The sequence below is a fragment of the Solanum stenotomum genome, chromosome 2 (genome assembly GCF_019186545.1).
Source record: "Solanum stenotomum isolate F172 chromosome 2, ASM1918654v1, whole genome shotgun sequence".
In the NCBI taxonomy this organism is placed as follows: domain Eukaryota; kingdom Viridiplantae; phylum Streptophyta; class Magnoliopsida; order Solanales; family Solanaceae; genus Solanum; species Solanum stenotomum.
The window spans coordinates 73,074,201-73,094,936 of record NC_064283.1 but is presented as its reverse complement, the minus strand read 5'-3'; the positions used below and the strand labels follow the sequence as shown (position 1 = coordinate 73,094,936).

The 20,736-nt window shown below is 37.8% G+C and overlaps 2 protein-coding genes across 2 annotated transcripts; one reads left to right on the top strand and one right to left on the bottom strand.

Annotated features, from left to right (window-relative positions):
• Positions 1–2,169: 2,169 nt before the first annotated feature.
• LOC125854332 (uncharacterized) lies at positions 2,170–3,678 on the bottom strand. The gene has a single exon (XM_049533848.1). The coding sequence runs from the start codon at positions 3,473–3,475 to the stop codon at positions 2,441–2,443; it is 1,035 nt and encodes a 344-aa protein (XP_049389805.1). The 5' UTR covers positions 3,476–3,678; the 3' UTR covers positions 2,170–2,440.
• A 1,913-nt stretch (positions 3,679–5,591) lies between these two features.
• LOC125856290 (uncharacterized) lies at positions 5,592–20,046 on the top strand. The gene is made up of 11 exons (XM_049535805.1): positions 5,592–8,471; positions 8,634–9,137; positions 9,361–9,858; positions 10,560–11,067; positions 11,258–11,387; positions 12,483–12,569; positions 12,678–14,558; positions 17,081–18,056; positions 18,217–18,717; positions 18,974–19,489; positions 19,590–20,046. The coding sequence occupies exons 1-11, from the start codon at positions 5,748–5,750 to the stop codon at positions 19,710–19,712; spliced, it is 8,448 nt and encodes a 2,815-aa protein (XP_049391762.1). The 5' UTR covers positions 5,592–5,747; the 3' UTR covers positions 19,713–20,046.
• The last annotated feature ends 690 nt before the right edge of the window (positions 20,047–20,736 follow it).

Here is a 20,736-nt window from a genome sequence, read left to right as displayed (position 1 = left end):
TATTTGGACAAACATATCAGAACATGGATCCATATGGAAGTTCGATTAATCTGAATCTGCATCGTGTAAAATTCCATTCGGAGGAAAACACTCTTTATGAAGGATATTTTCATATGCAAAACTCGAATTGGAGATTTCACGAAAGTCTGTTCAACCATATAAATTTTAACAAAACATTTAAAGATATATTTCTTAATTGTAGTAATATAAAAGAAGTTGTAATATTTCGTATATTTTTAAAATATTTAAATATTATATTTTAAATATCAAAATCTTAAAATTAGTTAAATTAATTCTCGAAAAGTAAAATATGACATTTATTTGAGGCGAAGAAAGTAGTATTTATTAACATTTTAATTTAATTGGCTGTATAATGGATAAAAGAGTCAATTTCAATTATATGTGGAGTTGTTTGGAAACCTAAGGTAAAAGGATTTGTTTTCATTTCTAGGACGTGGATTTAATTTTCCTCCTATTTTATTTTTTATTTGATTTTGTATAAATGAACTCTTGAAGAATTTCTTTTACATATCCATAAACTTTTTGAATTGCCAATTGAGAGAAATGGCTACTCCTATAGAAAATTTATCTTCAAAAATTTGTTTGGCTATGAAATTTGATCAAATTTATTTTCAAGATCCATTACTCAAATATTTTCAAGTTCTCGAAAACTAATTTGCCAATTCTGGGACTTCTACTTACAAAACTTCAAATATTTTTCAAGTAAAATGAATGTCCAAACACAACATCAAAAACTCAAATTGCCCATTCGGAGGGAAGCGCTCCCTACGAAGATCGTTTGATATCCCAAATCCCAAGAAAATCACCAAATACAAGTGTTTTCACTTTCTTAGAGATAACAAAACATACTCCAAGTATGAAAAGATTGTACAATAGCAGTCAGGTAGTTGACAGTATAATACAAGGATGAAGTAGAATTGGATTTCTTCATGATTTTGCAATTCAGTTCTGGAAAACAAGATGTGTACCATCTCTGTGACTAACCGAAACTCGAAAGCATACAGTAGGGGGATTTCCTCCTACGAGAGATGACAATCGATAGTTCTAAGAAACTCACCTCGACATGATGCCAAAGAACTTACTTGCAAATGAAGAGGACTGCTCTCTGATACCAAAATCCACAGGCAGATGAAGTGGGAACTCAGACATTTAAAAATGCAACTCAAGACGAGTACAAGACTCGAGATCACTCTACGTTCCAATCAACAAACAGATAGGAAAATTGTAAAATGCAACAAACAGATTCTCCAGTCAAAAATGGGAGCGAACACTAAGAGCATGATGAACATAGTTTCTCAACTTGCATTTGTGATGCACCTCAGAGAACAAATAAGTTGCTAAACGCACCTCTATTACTGCTAAAGTAAACAATGAACATTATTTTTTTTGATGACAAGGGAAACCCACAGCCGCTACCCTTTGGGTGCAGACAGGGTAAAACCCCCGCTCCTATGCAATAACTCGCAAACCACATAGGAGAGGTAACCCGCACTAGGCAAGCCCGGCGTGACGAGCTCGACCCAGAAGGCAAACCCCTTGCTTTCACCGGCAAGGGGTTTCGAACTTGAGACCTCTAGCATGGAAGTCCCAAGCCCAAACCACTGGGCCACCCTGAAGGGTCAATGAACATTATGCCCTAGCTAAAAGTGCAGCAGACAGGAAAACTAGAAGTCTGTTTTCAGCTAGCTCATCCAAACAAGTCATATTTTTATTTCATGATAGCTCACAACTCCTTACCGTACTTTCACCCCACTGTTCTGCAGACAAATTCAAAATCAGAAGTATGCCAATATCTCAGAGAAGCAACTAAATTATAGAAGTGCCAATACCAATTCCCAGCTTAAGTTTTCTCGTTTACCAATTAGTAAGTGACAAATGATATCTAGTATCTGAACGGAACTGGCTAACCAGGCGAAAATGCAGTTCTCTTAAGCAAACTTCTTTAGGCCATCACTCGTATCAGTAATACAGCTAAAACCAAACAGAGTATTTCTTACAAGGAGAGAACTTTCAATGTTCAAACATAACAAATACATCACGGATCTTCTAGCATGGAAGAAACATGCTATGTTTTCTCGAGGTAATAAAGATACCAACCCAATTATAAGAGTACGTCATGGAGCATCAACTGAAGACGAGCCATTTGGATATAGTAATCAAACTTACATTTCATTGAGGAAATGATACAAGTAGTTTTTACAGTACCTACACAATATATAGAAGCTAGAAAAGAGATCTAAGCGTCTAAATCGCGACCTGCTTCAACAAACTTATTACATATAGAGATGCATAATACATATTGTAAAGCATCTTCACATGATTTCTTAACTACTATGGAATTGGATACATGATTAAAACCATAATTTCTACATAATACAAAGTAAAAACTGTGTCTTGAACCCACTGACCTTAGACTGTTTCAACTTTGAACAACACAAACAACATGAGGAACCTTCTCATTGTCAAAAGGCAAGTAGACATACTCGCGAGCAAACTCCTCCGCGATATCCAATGCTAGCTCCCCGTGCAATGCCTTGCAATACATATACAACACGACACTCGCTGCAATATTCTGAAGCATCAAGAGAGTAGCAAAACCCGAACTCACCACCATCTGCAATATCACCCCAAAGCTTGTCCACCCACCGCTAGCAGCTCCTACACTCACCAAAAAACTAGAACAACCACCCACTAACAATCCAATCAGAACCCCGAAAAATAGCAACACCGATAACGCAACCCATCTCATCCCCTTCACCAAATAAGCACTTCTTTGCAATGCCTCGTAACCCCATTTCGATTCCACAACTACAATCACATAAGCTAATGACCAATTAACATGCAACCACATAACAACCAATACAACCACTACACCTACAAAAACACCCAAACCCAATAAGTAATTCGAATCGTAACCCACTTCAAACCCCAGAAACTGCACACCCTGTACCACGATCACCGCCAATAGCCCAAACAGTAGAACAATTAAAGCATAAATGACACGCGAAACGATAAGGGTGGCAACTAGAGGCAAGAAAGAGTACAAAACAGACTTCATAGACGAAACAAGCTTGACGGGTCTTCCATAAAATCCATGGAAAGTACTGTAGCTGATTGTAGCCAACGCCAAAAGGGACAGAACAGCAGCTAAAAGGGTGTACGCAAGGAGAAGAAGAAGGGACTGGGGATCCGGTTGGGTCAGATTCCGAATCGGGTCATATGGGTCAGTGGAGGTGAAGAAGGAGAAGGAAAGGTGAGATGGGTGTGGGTGAAAAAGGTTGGATCCAGAGTGAAAGAGAGCGGTTTGAAGAGTAGGATAGATGATGAGGGAGAACGACAGAGGCAAAAGGAAGGAAACTGAAAGGGCTAAGAAATGGCGTGAGTGAGCATTGATTATACGCTTTGATTGGGAAAGTACTCCCCAGAGATTAAGGGTATGTGGATAACCAGACATTGAAGATGATGATGAAGAATTGAAAAAGGAAACCAAAGAGATGATGAGAAAAACTGGTCTCTGTTTTTGTGATTTGGGTTTTTTCCTTCCCCTTGTCTTGAAGTTTGCAGGATTGATGTTAAGGAGAGAAGAGTGAAGAAGGAGACAAGTGGCAATAAGGTTCAATATTTTCCTCAATTCACTAGAAAATTGGTCTTTAGTCTTATCCCATATGATTCAAGCAAAGACAAGAAAATTGAATTATGAGATGCTTTTTAAGTCTCAAAATTAATATTAGTGACATGTTTGATCAAATCCAAAATTAAGAAATGTTTTAGAGTGAGTCAGAGTCTCACGTTAACTTGAGAATGGACCAGTGAGTTACTATATAGACTTGATCGCTAACTTTTGGATAGAGTTACAGTTTGATACCAAAGTTGCATAAGACTTGTCTAGTGCATTCTACCCAAAAATTGTGCATAGAATAAACTCCGCTTCATCATGACATTTAAGCAGCCAGTTTACTATGTAAAAGGCCCTTCAAGCGACTATCAAAAAGGAATAAAGTTCACATACATTCTAAACACAATTATTCTAGATAGGTTGACTTATGATCGTGTTTATTAATGCAAAATACATTTTATTCCAGCCAAATTTAAACCTTGGCTGAAATAGTTTGTCATTCACCTAGTTCTAAAAGAGAAGGGAAGTAAGTCATTTAGATTATATTCCATCTTATGTACCGAACATAGGTAAACTGATCTGACCATCAAAGCTTAAGCATGTCGGAAGAAACTTGAAGGCAAAGTGACATTAACTGCGCGTCTCTGAGATGTTTGTGAAGTGTCAAAAGATCGTAGATGTTGGAATCTCCAAGAGTGCTTATAAATGTGTATCAACCTGCCTATAATCACTTAGAAAGTGATGAAGCTAGGTACCTCTTTTCGCTTTGTTCCTCATTTGAGGAAGATAATGATATTTGGACTGAATAATTACTTAGATACGAAATGAGGTTTGGCAACATTAGGCAAATTGATAATTTAGAACATGCAAGAAATAGATTTGCTTCGATTAAAAACACTGAAAGATTGTTTTTTTGTTATCTCAAGGTTCAGATAAAAATTATGTCAATGGTATGATCTGTGATGTGGCTATTACTATTTTAAATTCTTTATGTATAAATGTGTACCAAGTTTTAAAGCATAAATTTTCTTCCTACCTTATAAATATCTGACAATTATCCTTTTAAGTATCCAATTTGTTAGACAGTAAAATACTTCATAATTTTGTGGTTGAAATACTTAGAGAACAATAAGGTCTATAAAGTTTGGGGGTGGGTGAGAGTAATAATAGAGTTGTTCAATTATCACGTAGACAAATCAAATCAAGAATTGACAACACATTCTTTTCCCCTAACGTTTCTTTTTCTGAGTAATAGTACAAATTTATAGGGTAGACTATTGCCCTCTCTACAATAGTCTTGTGTTGTCAACAACTACCTCTTAGTTTATTCATTTTTGGGAAAATGTACAAGTATTTTTTAGATTATGATCGAAATTTCAGAAACATACCTTAACTAAACTAAGGTCCTATTACCCTTGAACCCATTTTTTTTTTTTGTAATTTTGTGCACCTTTTTGGCTTACATGGCATCCAAATATCTCTAACACGCCTCAATTATATGGGAGTTACGGAGTGTACCACGTAAGACAAAATGTGTACAAAATTACAAAAAAATAAGTTCAAGAGGGTAATAGAACCTTAGTTTAGTTAATGTGTGTCTCTAGAATTTCGGTCATAGTCTAGGGAATACTTGTGACTTATCCCTTCATTTTTTCACATTATGCAATTGTGTTGTGATTTATATATTTCTTATAATCGTGGTGTTTGTGTCTACTCACACGTGTAACTTGACTAAGTTTCATGAGGTATTTCTTGAGTAGTTATTATTCAAAACAATTAAGATGTGACAGCCCCATATTAGGTAGCTGGTAGGTGAGAGTAGTAATGGGACATTATTCTATTTTATTTCACACCATTGCTCAATAATATTGTTTAATCATTATTTCATCACATTATCTGTTTATTGACAACTTTTTAATTTCAAATTTTCACATGGTTCAGAAGATGTGAAGAAAAGTGTGTGTGATATTTGAGTTGCAACTAAGAGCCCTGCAATGAACTTTTTCCTCTGTTTTACATCTTGTTTTTCATTGAATTGAAGAAAAACTTGTGATTTTCATCTGATCCTGCCTTTGCTTCCTTGTAAATTTAGTCAAAAACAGAATTAGCTATGGAATTCTTATCTATTTTTGTGGAAAAACTCACTGATTGCTTGATCCAGCCAGTTGCGCGACAGATTGGTTATTTCTACTACTACAAGAGCAACATGAGATGTATGGATAAAGAATGTGAGAAGCTGAAGAATATCAGAATGACAGTGCAGCGAAAAGCAGAAGATGCCAGGAGAAACTTACAAGACATTTCACTTAATGGCAAGGCTTGGTTAACTAGTGTTGATACAACTACTGCAGATGTGGAAGGTGTAATGCTAGGTGTAGCTGAGGTTGAAAGGGGTTGCTTCTATGGTGTGTGTCCGAATTTGAAGTCACGTTACTTGAGCAGGAGAGCTAAGAAAATTACACTGGAGTTGATTGAACTTCAAAATGAAAGCAACAAGCCTGATGTTTTCTCATTTGATCATCCAGTCGAAAGTGAACCTGAAGCTATGTGTAGTAACAATGTTGAGGAGTTTGATTCCAGAAAATTGAAGGAGGATGAGGTCATGGCAGCTTTGAGAGATGATGGGGTTACTATGGTTGGGATATGTGGTATGGGTGGAGTTGGTAAGACAACACTGACTGAGAAAATCAGACAAAAGGCGAAAAAAGAAAGGTTGTTTAAAGATGTTGTCATGGTAATTGTCAGTCAACAAATAGACTTTAAAAGAATTCAGAATGAGATTGCAGGAGGAGTCGGGCTGACATTACAAGGGGATGATTTGTGGAGTCGTGGAGATCTGCTGCGTACAAGGTTAATGGATCAGAACAGTCGCATCCTTATAATCTTGGATGATGTTTGGAAGGCTCTTGAACTAGAAAAACTTGGAATTCCTAGTGGTAGCAACCACAAACATCGGTGCAAAGTGACATTCACAACGCGTTTCCAACATGTTTGTGAAGCGATGGGAGCTCAGAAGATCATGGAAGTTGGAACTTTGTCTGAAGAGGAAGCATGGATCCTTTTCAGACAGAAAGTCGGTAATTCAGTCGATGATCCTTCTCTGCTTGATATAGCAAAAGATGTTGCCAAAGAATGCAAGGGGCTGCCACTTGCAATTATTACAGTTGCAGGAGCACTAAAAAAGCATAAAACCAAGCTTTCGTGGGACTGTGCCCTTGAAGAATTACGCGGTGCAGAAACAATAGATATCCCTGAAGTGCACACAGAGGTGTATAAACCTCTGAGGCTAAGCTATGATTACTTGGGAAGTAATGAAGCCAAGTGCCTCTTTTTGCTTTGTTCCTTGTTTGAGGAAGATAGTAATATTTGTCCTGAAGAATTACTTAGATATGGAATGGGGCTTCGCATCTTTCCGAGAATCAAAAATTTGGAACATGCAAGAAATAAGATGTGTTATCTGTTGGAAATATTGAAAGATTGTTTCTTGTTATACCAAGGTTCAGAAAAAAATTATGTCAAAATGCATGATGTTGTCCGTGATGTGGCTATATATATTGCGTCTGAGGGCAAGGATATATTTATGGTAAGCCATGATGTGAACTCAAAAGAGTTCCCAAGAAAAGACTCTTACGAGCAATATAGTCATATGTCAATTGTTGCAAATAAATTTGATGAGCTTCCTAGCCCAATATTTTGCCCAAAACTGAAGCTTCTAATGTTGAAACTTTGTTTTGAAGAAGATCCAATCAAATTACAGGATGATTTTTTTGATGGAATGAGTAAACTCAATGTCTTAAGTTTTAGGACAGACGATTATCGTTACTCCATTCTACCCTTTCCAGGATCCATTCAGAGGTTGTCAAATCTGAGGACGTTGTGTCTGAGTAATTTAAAGTTGGATGACATATCCATTATTGGGGAACTTGTCACTTTAGAAATTCTCAGCATAAGAGATTCTAAGTTAGGGGAGCTGCCCGTGGAGATAGGAAAATTGACCAATCTAATTATGTTAGAGTTGCGGAATGAGGAAAAAGCACTGGAAATTATTTCACCAGGGGTCTTATCAAGATTAGTTCAATTGGAAGAACTACATTTGGTGGGAGTAGAACATTGTAGTTACTCCAACTTGAGGGAGCTGGAATCGTTATCGAGATTGACTTCACTGACATTAAGTGAATGTTCCGGAGATGTGATATACAGTAACTTGGGCCTTGCCTCCAAGTTGACACGGTACGCTCTTACAGTGGGTAGAGCTTACAAAGCGACTTCAAGCATGGATGATTACGACAAGAATATTGCCTTAAAGGTCACTGAGACTGCCCCATTGGGTGATTGGATCCGCCACATGTTGAGGAAGAGCGAACATGTACATTCAACCGGAGAGGGCTCCAAGAACGTGTTGGCTGAGTTGCAGCTGGATGAATTTCAGAATGTGAAATATCTCTGCCTGAAACACTTTGATTCATTAGTACATATCCACTGTCAGAATAATGTTTCATTCCCCAAACTTGAAAGACTGGAGGTAAGAAAGTGTCGTTGTCTACAGTATGTTTTTTGTGTGTCCTTGGCTGGAGGGAGTTTGACAGTAGCTTGCCCTGATGATGATGAGGAGGAGATCTCTCGGAGGATACGTGAAGTAATCAAGTTCCCCAATTTATATGATTTGAACCTTCGATCTCTGGAATGCCTCACTCACTTTTGCAATGACACTGTTGAGGGCATTGAGTTCCCTCGGTTACGGAAAATGCACTTCAGTAGCTTACCTGAGTTCCAAAATTTCTGGCATACAGCCAACAACTCTATCACTGACTCAAATCCTCTTTTTGATGAAAAGGTTCCCTTCTACTGCTCTACATGTGACCGATCATGAAAAAAGAAAAACTTCTATGAATTAAGAACTTGCCTTTTACTTGAGTATTAGAGATATTTACTTACACAAAATCAAGTTCATAATCAAATAGTTAATACCACTAATTTATAAATTGTATATTTGCAGGTTTCTTGTCCCAACCTGGAAGAGCTATATATCGATAGGGCTGACAGCATAACTGCTCTATGCTCTCACCAACTTCCAACTGCCTACTTCAGCAAACTTGTAAAATTCGGAGTAGATGGTTGCGGAAAATTGAGAAACTTGATGTCTCCATCAGTGGCCAGAGGTCTTCTGAATCTCCGGAAACTAAAGATAGAAAATTGTGAGTCAATGGAAGAAGTGATCAGAGAAGAGGAACAACAAGGAGAAGAAATCATGACTAATGAGCCTTTATTCCCCCTGTTGGAACAGCTGAACCTTTACGATCTGCCAAAGCTGGGGCATTTCTTTCTAGCGAAGCATGCTCTTGAATTTCCATTTCTCAGGGAAGTGTGCATTCATGACTGCCCTGAAATGAAGACGTTTGTCCAACAGGGAATATATGTGAGTACACCGAGTCTCGAAAGTGTGAACAATGATGATGAGGTGAAAGTGGTTGATCTCAATAAAGCGATGTTCAATTCTAAGGTATGTCTTGTGCCTCTAGTTGTATAACTAATTACTGCTCTCTTTCCCCTTTAACTAGTAAATAGTAATAGTTATTTCTGTTTGTCACTTAAAGCAACTTTTTTTTATTTTACTTGCTGTTACTATGATGTAAGATGAGAATATGGTTCAATTTTGGATTTGTACTTTAAGCTATATTGATTTTTCATCCCTTATATAAAACACAAGGCCTCAACATTCGCAGGTTTCTTGTCCCAGACTGGAAAAGCTACAACTCATTTGTGCTCATAGTATAACTGCTCTATGCTCTCACCAACTTCCAACTGGCTACTTCAGCAAACTTGAAGCATTATATGTATCGTTTTGTGGAAATCTGAGAAACTTGATGTCTCCATCAGTGGCCAGAGGTGTTTTGAATCTCCAAATACTAGATATAGGATATTGCGAGTTGATGGAAGAAGTGATCACAAAAGAGGAACAAGGAGAAGAAATTATGACAAACGAGCCCTTATTTCCCCTGTTGGAAGAGTTGAGGCTTCAAAGTCTGCCAAAGCTGGGGCATTTCTTTCTCGCTATGCGTGCTCTTGAATTTCCATTTCTCAGAGAAGTGTCGATTCATGAATGCCCTGATATAAAGACGTTTGTCCAACAGGGATCTGTGAGTACACCGAGTCTCGAAAGTTTGAACAATGATGATGAGGTGAAAGTAGTTGATCTCAATAAAGTGATGTTCAATTTTAAGGTTTGTCTTGTGCCGCTAGTTGTATAACTAATTACTATATATATTTGTGTCATGCATTAATACCTTTTTCTAAAAGCTTGGCTAAACACCTCAACTTGCTAAAATAAGCACTTTTGGCTTCTCAACTTATCACCTAGTGTTTTCTTCGTACGTGTTGTCTTTTGATTGAGATCAATAGATGAACATGCTTCAAGTATTCTTTATGGTGCCATTTAGTTGTAGAGACATTATTCTAAAATACCGTCAGTAGTCATTTGTGTGAAACTGGAAGGAAAATACTTCGTTAAAAGTTGGAGAAAATGTATTCACAAAGTCTTATTTGTGTGAAATTGGAAGGGAAATAGTTTGTTAAAAGTTGGAGAAAATGAATGCATAGAGTCTGATGTTTGAGTGCTTGGCAAGTGTTGCAGAATGAACGTAGACTATATAGATAGATAGCGGATTTGTAGGAATCTCTTTTATTTCTTTCCTTAGCTAGCACCTCATGAACATGCATTTATATTGGTTACATTTTGGAATGAGATATCAAGTTATTCTCCATACCTTGTCTATTACATGTTATCATAGTCAGGTACATGCTACAGTTGGGCCAGTGCGTGAGGGTAGGTATTAGAGTGGGTTAGAATCCCATATTGGTTGGGGATGGAATGGTGGTCTGCTTATATGGATTTGGACGATCCTCATGTCATCAATGTGTGTAGGTTACTTGTCCCAGCCTGGAAGAGCTACGTATCTGGATGGCTCACAACATAACTGCTCTATGCTCTCACCAACTTCCAACTGCCTACTTTAGCAAACTTGAAAGATTGGACGTATCGACTTGTGGAAAATTGAGAAACTTGATGTCTCCATTACTGGCTAGAGGTGTTTTGAATCTCCGAATACTACAGATAGCAGGCTGCCAATCAATGGAAGAAGTGATCACAGAAGAGGAACAACAAGGAGAAGAAATGACTAATGGGCCCTTATTTCCCCGGTTAGAACAGCTGGATCTTTACGATCTGCCAAAGCTGGGGCATTTCTTTCAGACGAAGCATGCTCTTGAATTTCCATTTCTCAGGAAAGTGTATATTTATAGCTGCCCTTCAATGAAGACATTTGGCCTCGGTTCTGTGAGTACACCGAGTCTTGAAAGTGTGAACTATGATGATGAGGTGAAAGTAGATGATCTGAATAAATGGATACAACAGATGTTCAATTCTAAGGTTTGTCTAGTGCCGCTAGCAGTATAAATTAATTAACTCTAGTGCTCTCTTTCCGTCTTAACTAGTACTCCATTTCATAGATGCATTAGTAGTATTCAGCTACTTATAATTTATGTTTGTTCAAGTAATCTCTGTTCAAGTAAATATTGTACTTTCATCTATGTTCTTTTCCAATCTCTACTCTCAGGAAGAAGATGTAAGTGATGGCTGTGAATATGAAGAAGATGTAAGTGACGGTAGTGAATCTGAAGAAGATTTAAGTGATGGCTGTAAATCTGAACAAGATGTAAGTGATGGCAGTGAATCTGAATCTTCAGTCTTGTGAAGGCAGAAGCTAGCGTGTTGTCGATGAATCCAAATCTATGAAGGTAATAAGTACTCGATGGAATAGTTAAAGTGTGACAAGTCAAGATCGAACATCACCTGATACCTATGATCCTGATGGAAGCAGAGATGAATACATGTAACTTTATTAATAATATCTAGAAATTCCTTGACTGTGAACACAACTATTACTATTATATATTATTTTGATATCACTATAGGATTCTATAAACTTTAAATTTCGAATCCGACTATGTTCTTTGTTCTTCTTTCATTTATATTTAGCAGCTAATATGTAGCTTTATTTTCTCATGTAATCTTGCATTTTATGTCGTTTTGAAAGATTATAAAAATACTTTTCTGGTGATGCTTGTTCATCCATATTTAATCGAAGCCTATACATAGCTATCTTACTGCTTGTGATGGGAATATTACATTGTATTTTGGCTCAAAAATTGGGTCCAAAAGCTCTTTAATATTGAGATAAAAACATATTAGGTGTACAATGTTGCAATAACAGAGAAAAGACTAGTAGTTTTACTATGTTGATTAAGATGAAATCTTTGATTTTATAGTCAACAGTTGCCAAATAAGACTAGATTATTATAGCTTCAAGTGATTAATTTAATACTCTTTGCTAATGGAATTCTTGTATAGCTTAGTGCCTAAGTAAACCAAGCTAATATTTCAAAGCTCCAAGTCTTGTGTTGTCAATAACTACCTCCTAGTTTATTCTTTCTTTCACATTATGCAATTGTGTTGTCATTTACATATTCGTGGTGTTTGCGTCTGCTTGCACACAACTATTGCATCACCATTTATCAAAAGAACTTTCCAAGAGAGCTTTAACAGACAAACAAATATTGCAAGGTCAAAGTTAACCGCCAAACATTTCTTTCATCCTTTTCTTGGATATTTGCTACTCCATCTGTTCCAATTTATTTGTCCTATTTTCTTTTTTAGTCTGTTTCAAAACAAAAGCCTCTCTTTTTTTCGACAACTTTTTAATCTCAATTTTTCACATAACATGTTTAAGAGCACAAAATTCAAAAGTTTTACTTTCTTAAACTTAAACTCCGTGTCAAGTCAAAACAGGACAAGCAAATTGAAACAGAGGGAGTATTTGTCTCTTGCTAAAAGAGAAGGAAGAAAATACAGGGAAAAACAGAAATGGTGGTCCATGTTGGTGACTTTCATTGTGGAATTGAATTGGAAGTTGGTGACTAATGTCCAAATAATTTTCCAACTGCTAAAAGAGAAAGGAAGAAAAGTCTATGTATGATATTTTAGTGGGCCTAAGAGAAAGAGCCATGTAATTCTTATCACTAAAATCCCTGGAAATATTAACTCTTCCATTTTTCCTTTGTTTTACATCTTGTTTTTCATTGAATTGAAGCAAAACAGAAAAAAAAACTTTGGTTGTTTCTTTATTACAGAAATGGAATTCTTAGCTATTTTTGTCGAAAAACTCACTGATTGCTTAATCCAGCCAGTTGCGCGAGGGATTGGATATTTCTATTACTACAAGAGAAACATCACATCTCTGGATGAAGAATCTCAGAAGCTGGAGAATCTCAGGAGTGGCGTGCAGGAAAGAGAAAAGGCTGCCAGGAGAAACTTACAAGTCATTTCACAAACTGTTGAGGATTGGTTAACTAGTGTTGATACTACTACTGCAGATGTGGAAGCTGTAACACGACGAGGTAGAAATGAGGTTGAAAGTGGTTGCTTCTATGGTTGCTGTCCAAACTTGATGTCACGTTACTCGTTGAGCAGGAGAGCTAAGAAAATTACACTGAAGATAATTGAACTTAGAAAAGAAGGCAACAAGTATGATGTTTTCAGCTATCATGTACCACCTGTTGAAGCTGAACCTATTAGTAACAGGGGTGAGGAGTTTGCCTCCAGAAAATTGAAAGAGGATGAGGTCATCGCAGCTTTGAGAGATGACGGTGTCACTATGATTGGGATATGTGGTATGGGTGGTGTTGGTAAGACAACGCTGGCTGAGAAAATCAGACAAAGGGCAAAACTAGAAAAGTTGTTTGATGATGTTGTCATGGTAACTGTCAGTCAGCAACCAGACTTTAAAAGAATTCAGGGTGAGATTGCAGAAGGAGTCGGGCTGACATTAGAAGGGGATAATTTGTGGAGTCGTGGAGATCGGCTGCGTTTAAGGTTAAAGGGACAGGACAGTATCCTTATAAACTTTGATGATGTTTGGGAGGCTCTTCATGATCTAGAGAAACTTGGAATTCCTAGTGGTAGCAACCACAAACATCGGTGCAAAGTGACATTCACAACGCGTTTCCGACATGTTTGTGAAGAAATGGGAGCTCAGAAGATCATGGAAGTTGGAACCTTATCTGAGGAGGAAGCATGGAACCTTTTCAGCCAGAAAGTAGGTGACTCAGTCAACGATCCTTCCCTACTTGACATAGCAAAAGATGTCGCAAAAGAGTGCAAGGGGTTGCCGCTTGCAATTATTACAGTTGCAGGAGCACTAAAGCTTAAAACTAAGCCTTCGTGGGAGGATGGCCTCAAACAATTATGCAATGCAGAAACAAGAAATATCCCTGGAGTTCACACAAAGGTGTATAGACCTCTGAGGCTAAGCTATGATCACTTGGAAAGTGATGAAGCCAGGTATATCTTTTTGCTTTGTTCTTTGTTCGAGGAAGATAGTGATATTTCGACTGAAGAATTACTTAGATATGGAATGGGGCTTGGCATCTTTTTGGAAATTAAAAATATAGAAGGAGCAAGAAATAGAGTATGTCATCTGTTAGAAACACTGAAAGATCGTTTCTTGTTATCCCAAGGTTCAAACAGAAATTATGTCAAAATGCATGATGTGGTTCGTGACGTGGCTATATATATTGCATCTGAGGGAAAGCATATATTTATGGTAAGTCATGATGTGAACTCAGAAGAGTTCCCAAGAAAAGACTCTTACGAGCAATATAGTCACATGTCCATTGTTGCAAATAAATTTGATGAGCATCCTAGTCCAATAATTTGCCCAAATTTGAAGCTTCTAATGTTGAGACTTTATTGTAAAGAGCCAATCAAATTACAAGACAATTTTTTTGATGGGATGAGTAAACTCAATGTCTTAAGCCTGAGTGGATATGAGTACTCCATTTGGCCTTTTCCAGCATCCATTCAGAGGTTGTCGAATCTAAGGAAGTTGTGTCAGAGTAATTTAAGGTTGGATGATGTTATGAATGGGCCTAGACAAATATTCACAAAGCAGCCCAAAACAGGATTAAGTGGCTATGTGTGGGATCCGGGTTGATAAATAGAGACTTGAGAGAGCAAAATAGGATTATGCAAATTGTTGAGAAAATATCCAAGTCCTCTCATCCCCTTTCTATGAGTTCTTCTTCCCATCCCTTTCTTGTAGTTGTGTTCTTCCATTTCTATTTAGTTCTTAAATTCCTTTGTAATTTCAATTACGATTTAATGAAATAGACTTGTTGGTTGTTTGAATTTGAATTGAGTGGTCTTGTTATTGGGTTCGTCACATTGGTGCTTTCATTGATTTGTCTAACATGGTGGACAATTCACTCACCTCCCTCAAAGAATCTATCCGTACATTCCGCCAACAGGTCGATTTAATCCAATCGTCTCCTGTTCTGCCCCATTTAACTCCATCTTGTTCCTGTGTCCCGAATTCAGTCTCTCTTCCACGATTTCGTGGTGATAACCCTGCAGTCTGGGTGTTAAAGAATGACAAAAGTCCCACATCGGTGGTTAATGAGATGGGTGGACTCCTTATAAGGCTTGGGCAATCCTCCTCCCTTTGAGCTAGCTTTTGGGGTGTGAGTTATGCCTAAAACCTAATTTAACATGGTATCAGAGCAGGGCCCGTCTCACCTGATGTTGGGGTCCCCAAAATCAAAATTGCCCACGCACCAGATGCTAAGCACTGGGCGTGAGGTGGGGTGTTAAAGAATGACAAAAGTCCCACATCGGTGGTTAATGAGATGGGTGGACTCCTTATAAGGCTTGGGCAATCCTCCTCCCTTTGAGCTAGCTTTTGGGGTGTGAGTTAGGCCTAAGACCTAATTTAACAGTTCTTCAGGTGGAGAAATATTTTGTCTTCCATAACATTTTATCTGAGCATAAATTGTCATTGGCTTCATTCTATTTTGACGGTGAGGCTTTGGAATGGTATCGATGGTTGTTTCGCAACAAACAACTGGCTGGCTGGGACCATTTTGTGGACAAATTGCTGATTCATTTTCGCTCCCGTCCTAGAGACAAACAATGCGAGTTCTTACCCATTCCCAGAAACATGAATCATAGGGCAGTGGACTACTCTCAGGCGGACTTGAATGAACACTCAAACCGCAACAACCAAAGCCTAGCACACACAGTGTTCAAGGAGATGTCGGATAAGGAAACTAATGTTGAAACTATGGTGTTACCAGCGATCCAGGTATGTCCTCTTGCCGAACAGGACAACACCTCCACTTCACTTGAAATTCAATACGATGTCCTTGCTGGAAATTCTGAGGTAGACCACATGTTCGATAAAATGCCCGAGAAAAAAATTGACATGGAAATCGAACATCCAGTGATAAATGATTCAGCAAATCTGGCAACCCATATGTTTGATGAAATTTTTCAAACGGTTTCTACATTTAAGGGAGAGTACGGCGACCTCTTCATGTTTGATGATAATTTTCTTGCACTACCTTGTTGGCCATCGGTTTTTAGTCGCACCCAACTTAGGGGTAGATCTATAATTGATTACTTCAGGGAATTCGATCATGCTAACCTCCCATTATCGTTGTATCGATTTCCACCTGATCAATCCGAGTTCAGCTTTCCGTTTGATCCTGGTTCTAGTTTGCTCCCTGTATTTTTGGCACGACAAACTATTATTTACGCATGGTTGTGGATGTTTTCAAGGAGATCATTAGGATATTCACGTCATATCAACCTTCTTTGATGATGCACTAATCGTTGATGACCGGTGACGTCTTTGATGATGCACTAGTCGTTGCTTTATATCATAATATTCTAAATGTTGCTGGCCAAATTCACAGAGACAGAAGTGCACAAATCCTTCAGGGGATGAACATCCTGAACTGCATTTGGAATCTGTCCAAATTGGTGGTTTCAATTAATGACACTAAGAATGTGGATACACCATTGGTGTCACAAAGGGCTATATTGCACCAAAAGGGCATACGAAGTTACTAGTGAGTGTTATATCATATATCTACAATGTTGAGATTATGTTCTTTGAGTCACTTTATCTCCTAAAAACTGAAGGTTGGAGTTTCCCTGTGATAATTTGGAGCACTGTACTGCTCATTTTGTAAAGTTGTAGAGAACTGCCTACACCTGCTTCTAAGTTGCTAATGTTAATGTGTATAGCTTCCTTAATAGCTCCAATGAGAATCCTCACAATGATATCAATTTTGTACTACTTGAACCTTGAGGACAAGGTTCTTATTGGGGTCGAAGGTATTGTTATGAATGGGCCTAGACAAATATTCNTTTGATGAGCATCCTAGTCCAATAATTTGCCCAAATTTGAAGCTTCTAATGTTGAAACTCTATTGTAAAGAGCCAACCAAATTACAAGACAATTTTTTTGATGGGATAAGTAAACTCAATGTCTTAAGCCTGAGTGGATATGAATACTCCATTTGGCCTTTTCCAGCGTCCATTCAGAGGTTGTCGAATTTGAGGACGTTGTGTCTGAGTAATTTAAGGTTGGATGACATATCCATTCTCGGTGAACTTGTCACTTTAGAAATTCTCAGCATAAGAGATTCTCAGTTAGAGGAGCTGCCCGTGGAGATAGGAAAATTGAAGAATCTAATCATGTTAGAGTTGCGGAATGAGAAAAAACCACTGGAAATGATTTCACCAGGGGTCTTATCAAGACTAGTTCGATTGGAGGAACTACATATAATGAAAGTAAGAAATTGTAGTTACTCCACCTTGAGGGAACTAGAATCCTTATCGAGATTGACTGCACTGACATTAAGTGAATGTTCTGGAGATGTGATCTACAGTAACTTGGGCCTTACCTCCAAGTTGATGCGGTATGCTCTTACAGTGGGTAAAGCTTACAGAGCGACTTCAAGCATGGATGATTACGACAAGAATATTGCTTTAGAGGTCACCGAGACTGCCCCATTAGGTGATTGGATCCGCCACCTGTTGAGCAAGAGCGAACTTGTACATTCAACCGGAGAGGGAACCAAGAACGTGTTGGCCGAGTTGCAGCTGGATGAATTTCAGAATGTGAAATATCTCTGCCTGAAATGTTTTGATTCATTGGCACATATCCAATGTCAGAATAATGTTTCATTTCCCAAACTAAGACTGGAGGTAAGAAAGTGTCATCGTCTAAAGTATGTTTTTTTTGTGTCCTTGGATGGAGGAAGTTCAACAGTAGATTGCCTTGATGATGAGGAAGCCGAGATCTCTCGGAGAACACATGAAGTAATCAAGTTCCCCAATTTATATGATTTGAACCTTCTATCTCTCGAATGCCTCACTCACTTTTGCAATGACACTATTGATGGCATTGAGTTCCCTCGGTTACGGAAAATGAACTTCATGAACTTACCTGAGTTCAAAAATTTCTGGCCTACAACCAACAACTTCATCACTGGCTCAAATCCTCTTTTTGATGAAAAGGTCTGCTTCTACTGCTCTAGTGCAGGATCTAAATTTTTTTTGAATCAATAAAGCAAGTTTCTGTTGTGAGTCATCGATCACGAGTAGTATTGCTTCTTATTAGTTTAATATTTGATATGTGAGTCATTGATCCACATGATATTAACTCATTTTTTTGCAGGTTTCTTGTCCCAACCTGGAAAAGCTTCAACTCATTAGAGCTAACAACATAAGTGCTCTATGCTCTCACCAACTCCCAATTGCCTACTTCAGCAAACTTGTAAAACTGAAAGTAGATAGTTGCAGAAAATTGAGAAACTTGATGTCTCCATCAGTGGCCAGAGGTCTTCTGAAGCTCCGGAAACTAAAGATAGAAAATTGTGAGTCGGTAAAAGAAGTGATCACAGAAGAGGAACAACAAGGAGAAGAAATCATGACTAATGCGCCCTTATTCCCTCTGTTGGAACTTCTGAACCTTGACAATCTGCCAAAGCTAGAGCATTTCTTTCGGACGAAGCATGCTCTTGAATTTCCATTTCTCAGGGATGTGTGCATTCATGACTGCCCTAAAATAAAGACATTTGTCCAACAGGGATCTGTGAGTACACCGAGTCTCGAAAGTGTGACCAATGATGGTGAGGTGAAAGTAGATGATATCAATAAAGTGATGTTCAATTCTAAGGTTTGTCTTGTGCCGCTAGCTGTATAAATAATTACTTATATGGACTGGGTAATTCTCCCCTTTTGAGTTAGCTTTTGTGGTTAAGTTAGGCTCAGATGTCATTTCTTTGCAATTTTCATTCCAAATTCTCCATTTCCGTTATCTGATCTTTCATTTTCATACCAAATTGCCGCTCTTTCAGCTTTCAAAGTTACTACTTTTCTTCCCAACTATTAAACTAAATGGAGTCGATATTTCATCCCTTTAACGTTTGCAGGTTTCTTGTCCCAGCCTGGTGAAGCTAGTAGTTGTTGGGGTTAACAACATAACTGCCCTATGCTCTCACCAACTTCCAACTGCCTACTTTAGCAAACTTGAAACGGTGTACATATCGAATTGTGGAAAATTGAGAAACTTGACATCTCCATCAGTAGCCAGAAGTCTTCTGAATCTCCAAGTATTAATGATAGAAGCCTGCCAATCAATAGAAGAAGTTATCACAGAAGAGGAACAACATCAAGGCAAAGAAATCATGACTAATGAGCCTTTATTTCCCCAGTTGGAAGAGCTGGTGCTTTGCAAGCTGCCTAAGCTGAGACATTTCTTTCTCGCGAAGCATGCTCTTGAATTTCCTTTTCTCAGAGTAGTGTGGATTAATAGTTGTCCTGAAATGGAGACGTTTGTCCGACAGGGAATATCTGTTAGTACACCCCAACTCAAATGGATGAACAATGATGTTGAGGTGAAAGTAGATGATCTGAATAAATGGACACAACAGATGTTCAATTCTAAGGTTTGTCTTATGCTGCTAGTTGTATAACTAATTAACTCCAGCGCTCTCTTTCCGTATTAGCTAGTATTCCACTACTTAGTTCTCTCTTCTCTGTTCCCAGGAACAAAATGCTAGTCAAGGCACTACCGATGGCTACCAATCTGAAGCTAGAGATGGCGACAAATCTGAAGCTACTGATGGCGATGAATCTGAAGCTACCGAGTCTCAAAAGGGTGAACAATGACTTGGGGTGATGGCAATGAAGCTGAACCTAGTCATGGCAGAAGCTAGGAAGGTAATAAGTATTCGATGAAATAGTTCAAGTTAGCTCGAACATCACATGATATAACCTATAGGGTTGTTAGTTGATTTTTGAAAGAAAGGGTGGATCTTGAAGAAGCGAAATGAGCTTAGAGTATCAACTTATTACGTTTTGTCAGGCCCCTTTGATATCTTATTAGTCAAGCGTTAGCGCCCCTTTAGTCTGATCTACATTGGAACAAATGAGTCTACGTGACCATGTATTTGTATTAGCCATATCTATAAATGAGTTGACTTTGAACACGAATATTATTGCATATTAACTTGTGGTCACTCTAGGATTTGGTAAACTTCAAATTCTAAATCCGCCTATCATATCTAACATCTAATATGTAGATTTATTTTCTCATCTCATCTTGCATTTTATGTCCTTTTGACAGATTTTAAAGAATACTTTCTAGAGATGCTTTGTAAAATACTTCTTTTTTTGGAGTAATTTGAACTAAGATGATTTCTTTCATATGTTGAAGAAGTAATGGGGTTTGTATGGGATGTTCCCCAAAATAAACAATTAAAACTACAACAATCGCTCTATCAATTTATTCATTCGTTGCATTTAGACTATATCAACTACAATCCAAAAAACATAATAAACGTTATTGCTCTAATTGCACTTATATTCGTTCGCTTTTACCTTAATAAATTAATGGTAAAAAGTGAAGGAGAGAGAGAGGGGTGAGAAAGAGGAGAGAGACGAGCGAAATTGGGAGAGGAGAACATATACTAACATTTTGGACAAATTAGGAGAACCATCAATTTTTATGCCTTATTTATTTTCAAATATGAATTTTTACTTTGGAAACTAATATATATATATATATATATATATATATATATTATTTTTATTTTTTTTTAAATTCCGCGAGAAGAAAAAAGGTCAAACGCCCGCTTAAGAGGCAAATACTCCCTCTGTCCCTATTTAGATAGGCATTAAACACTTTCTATTT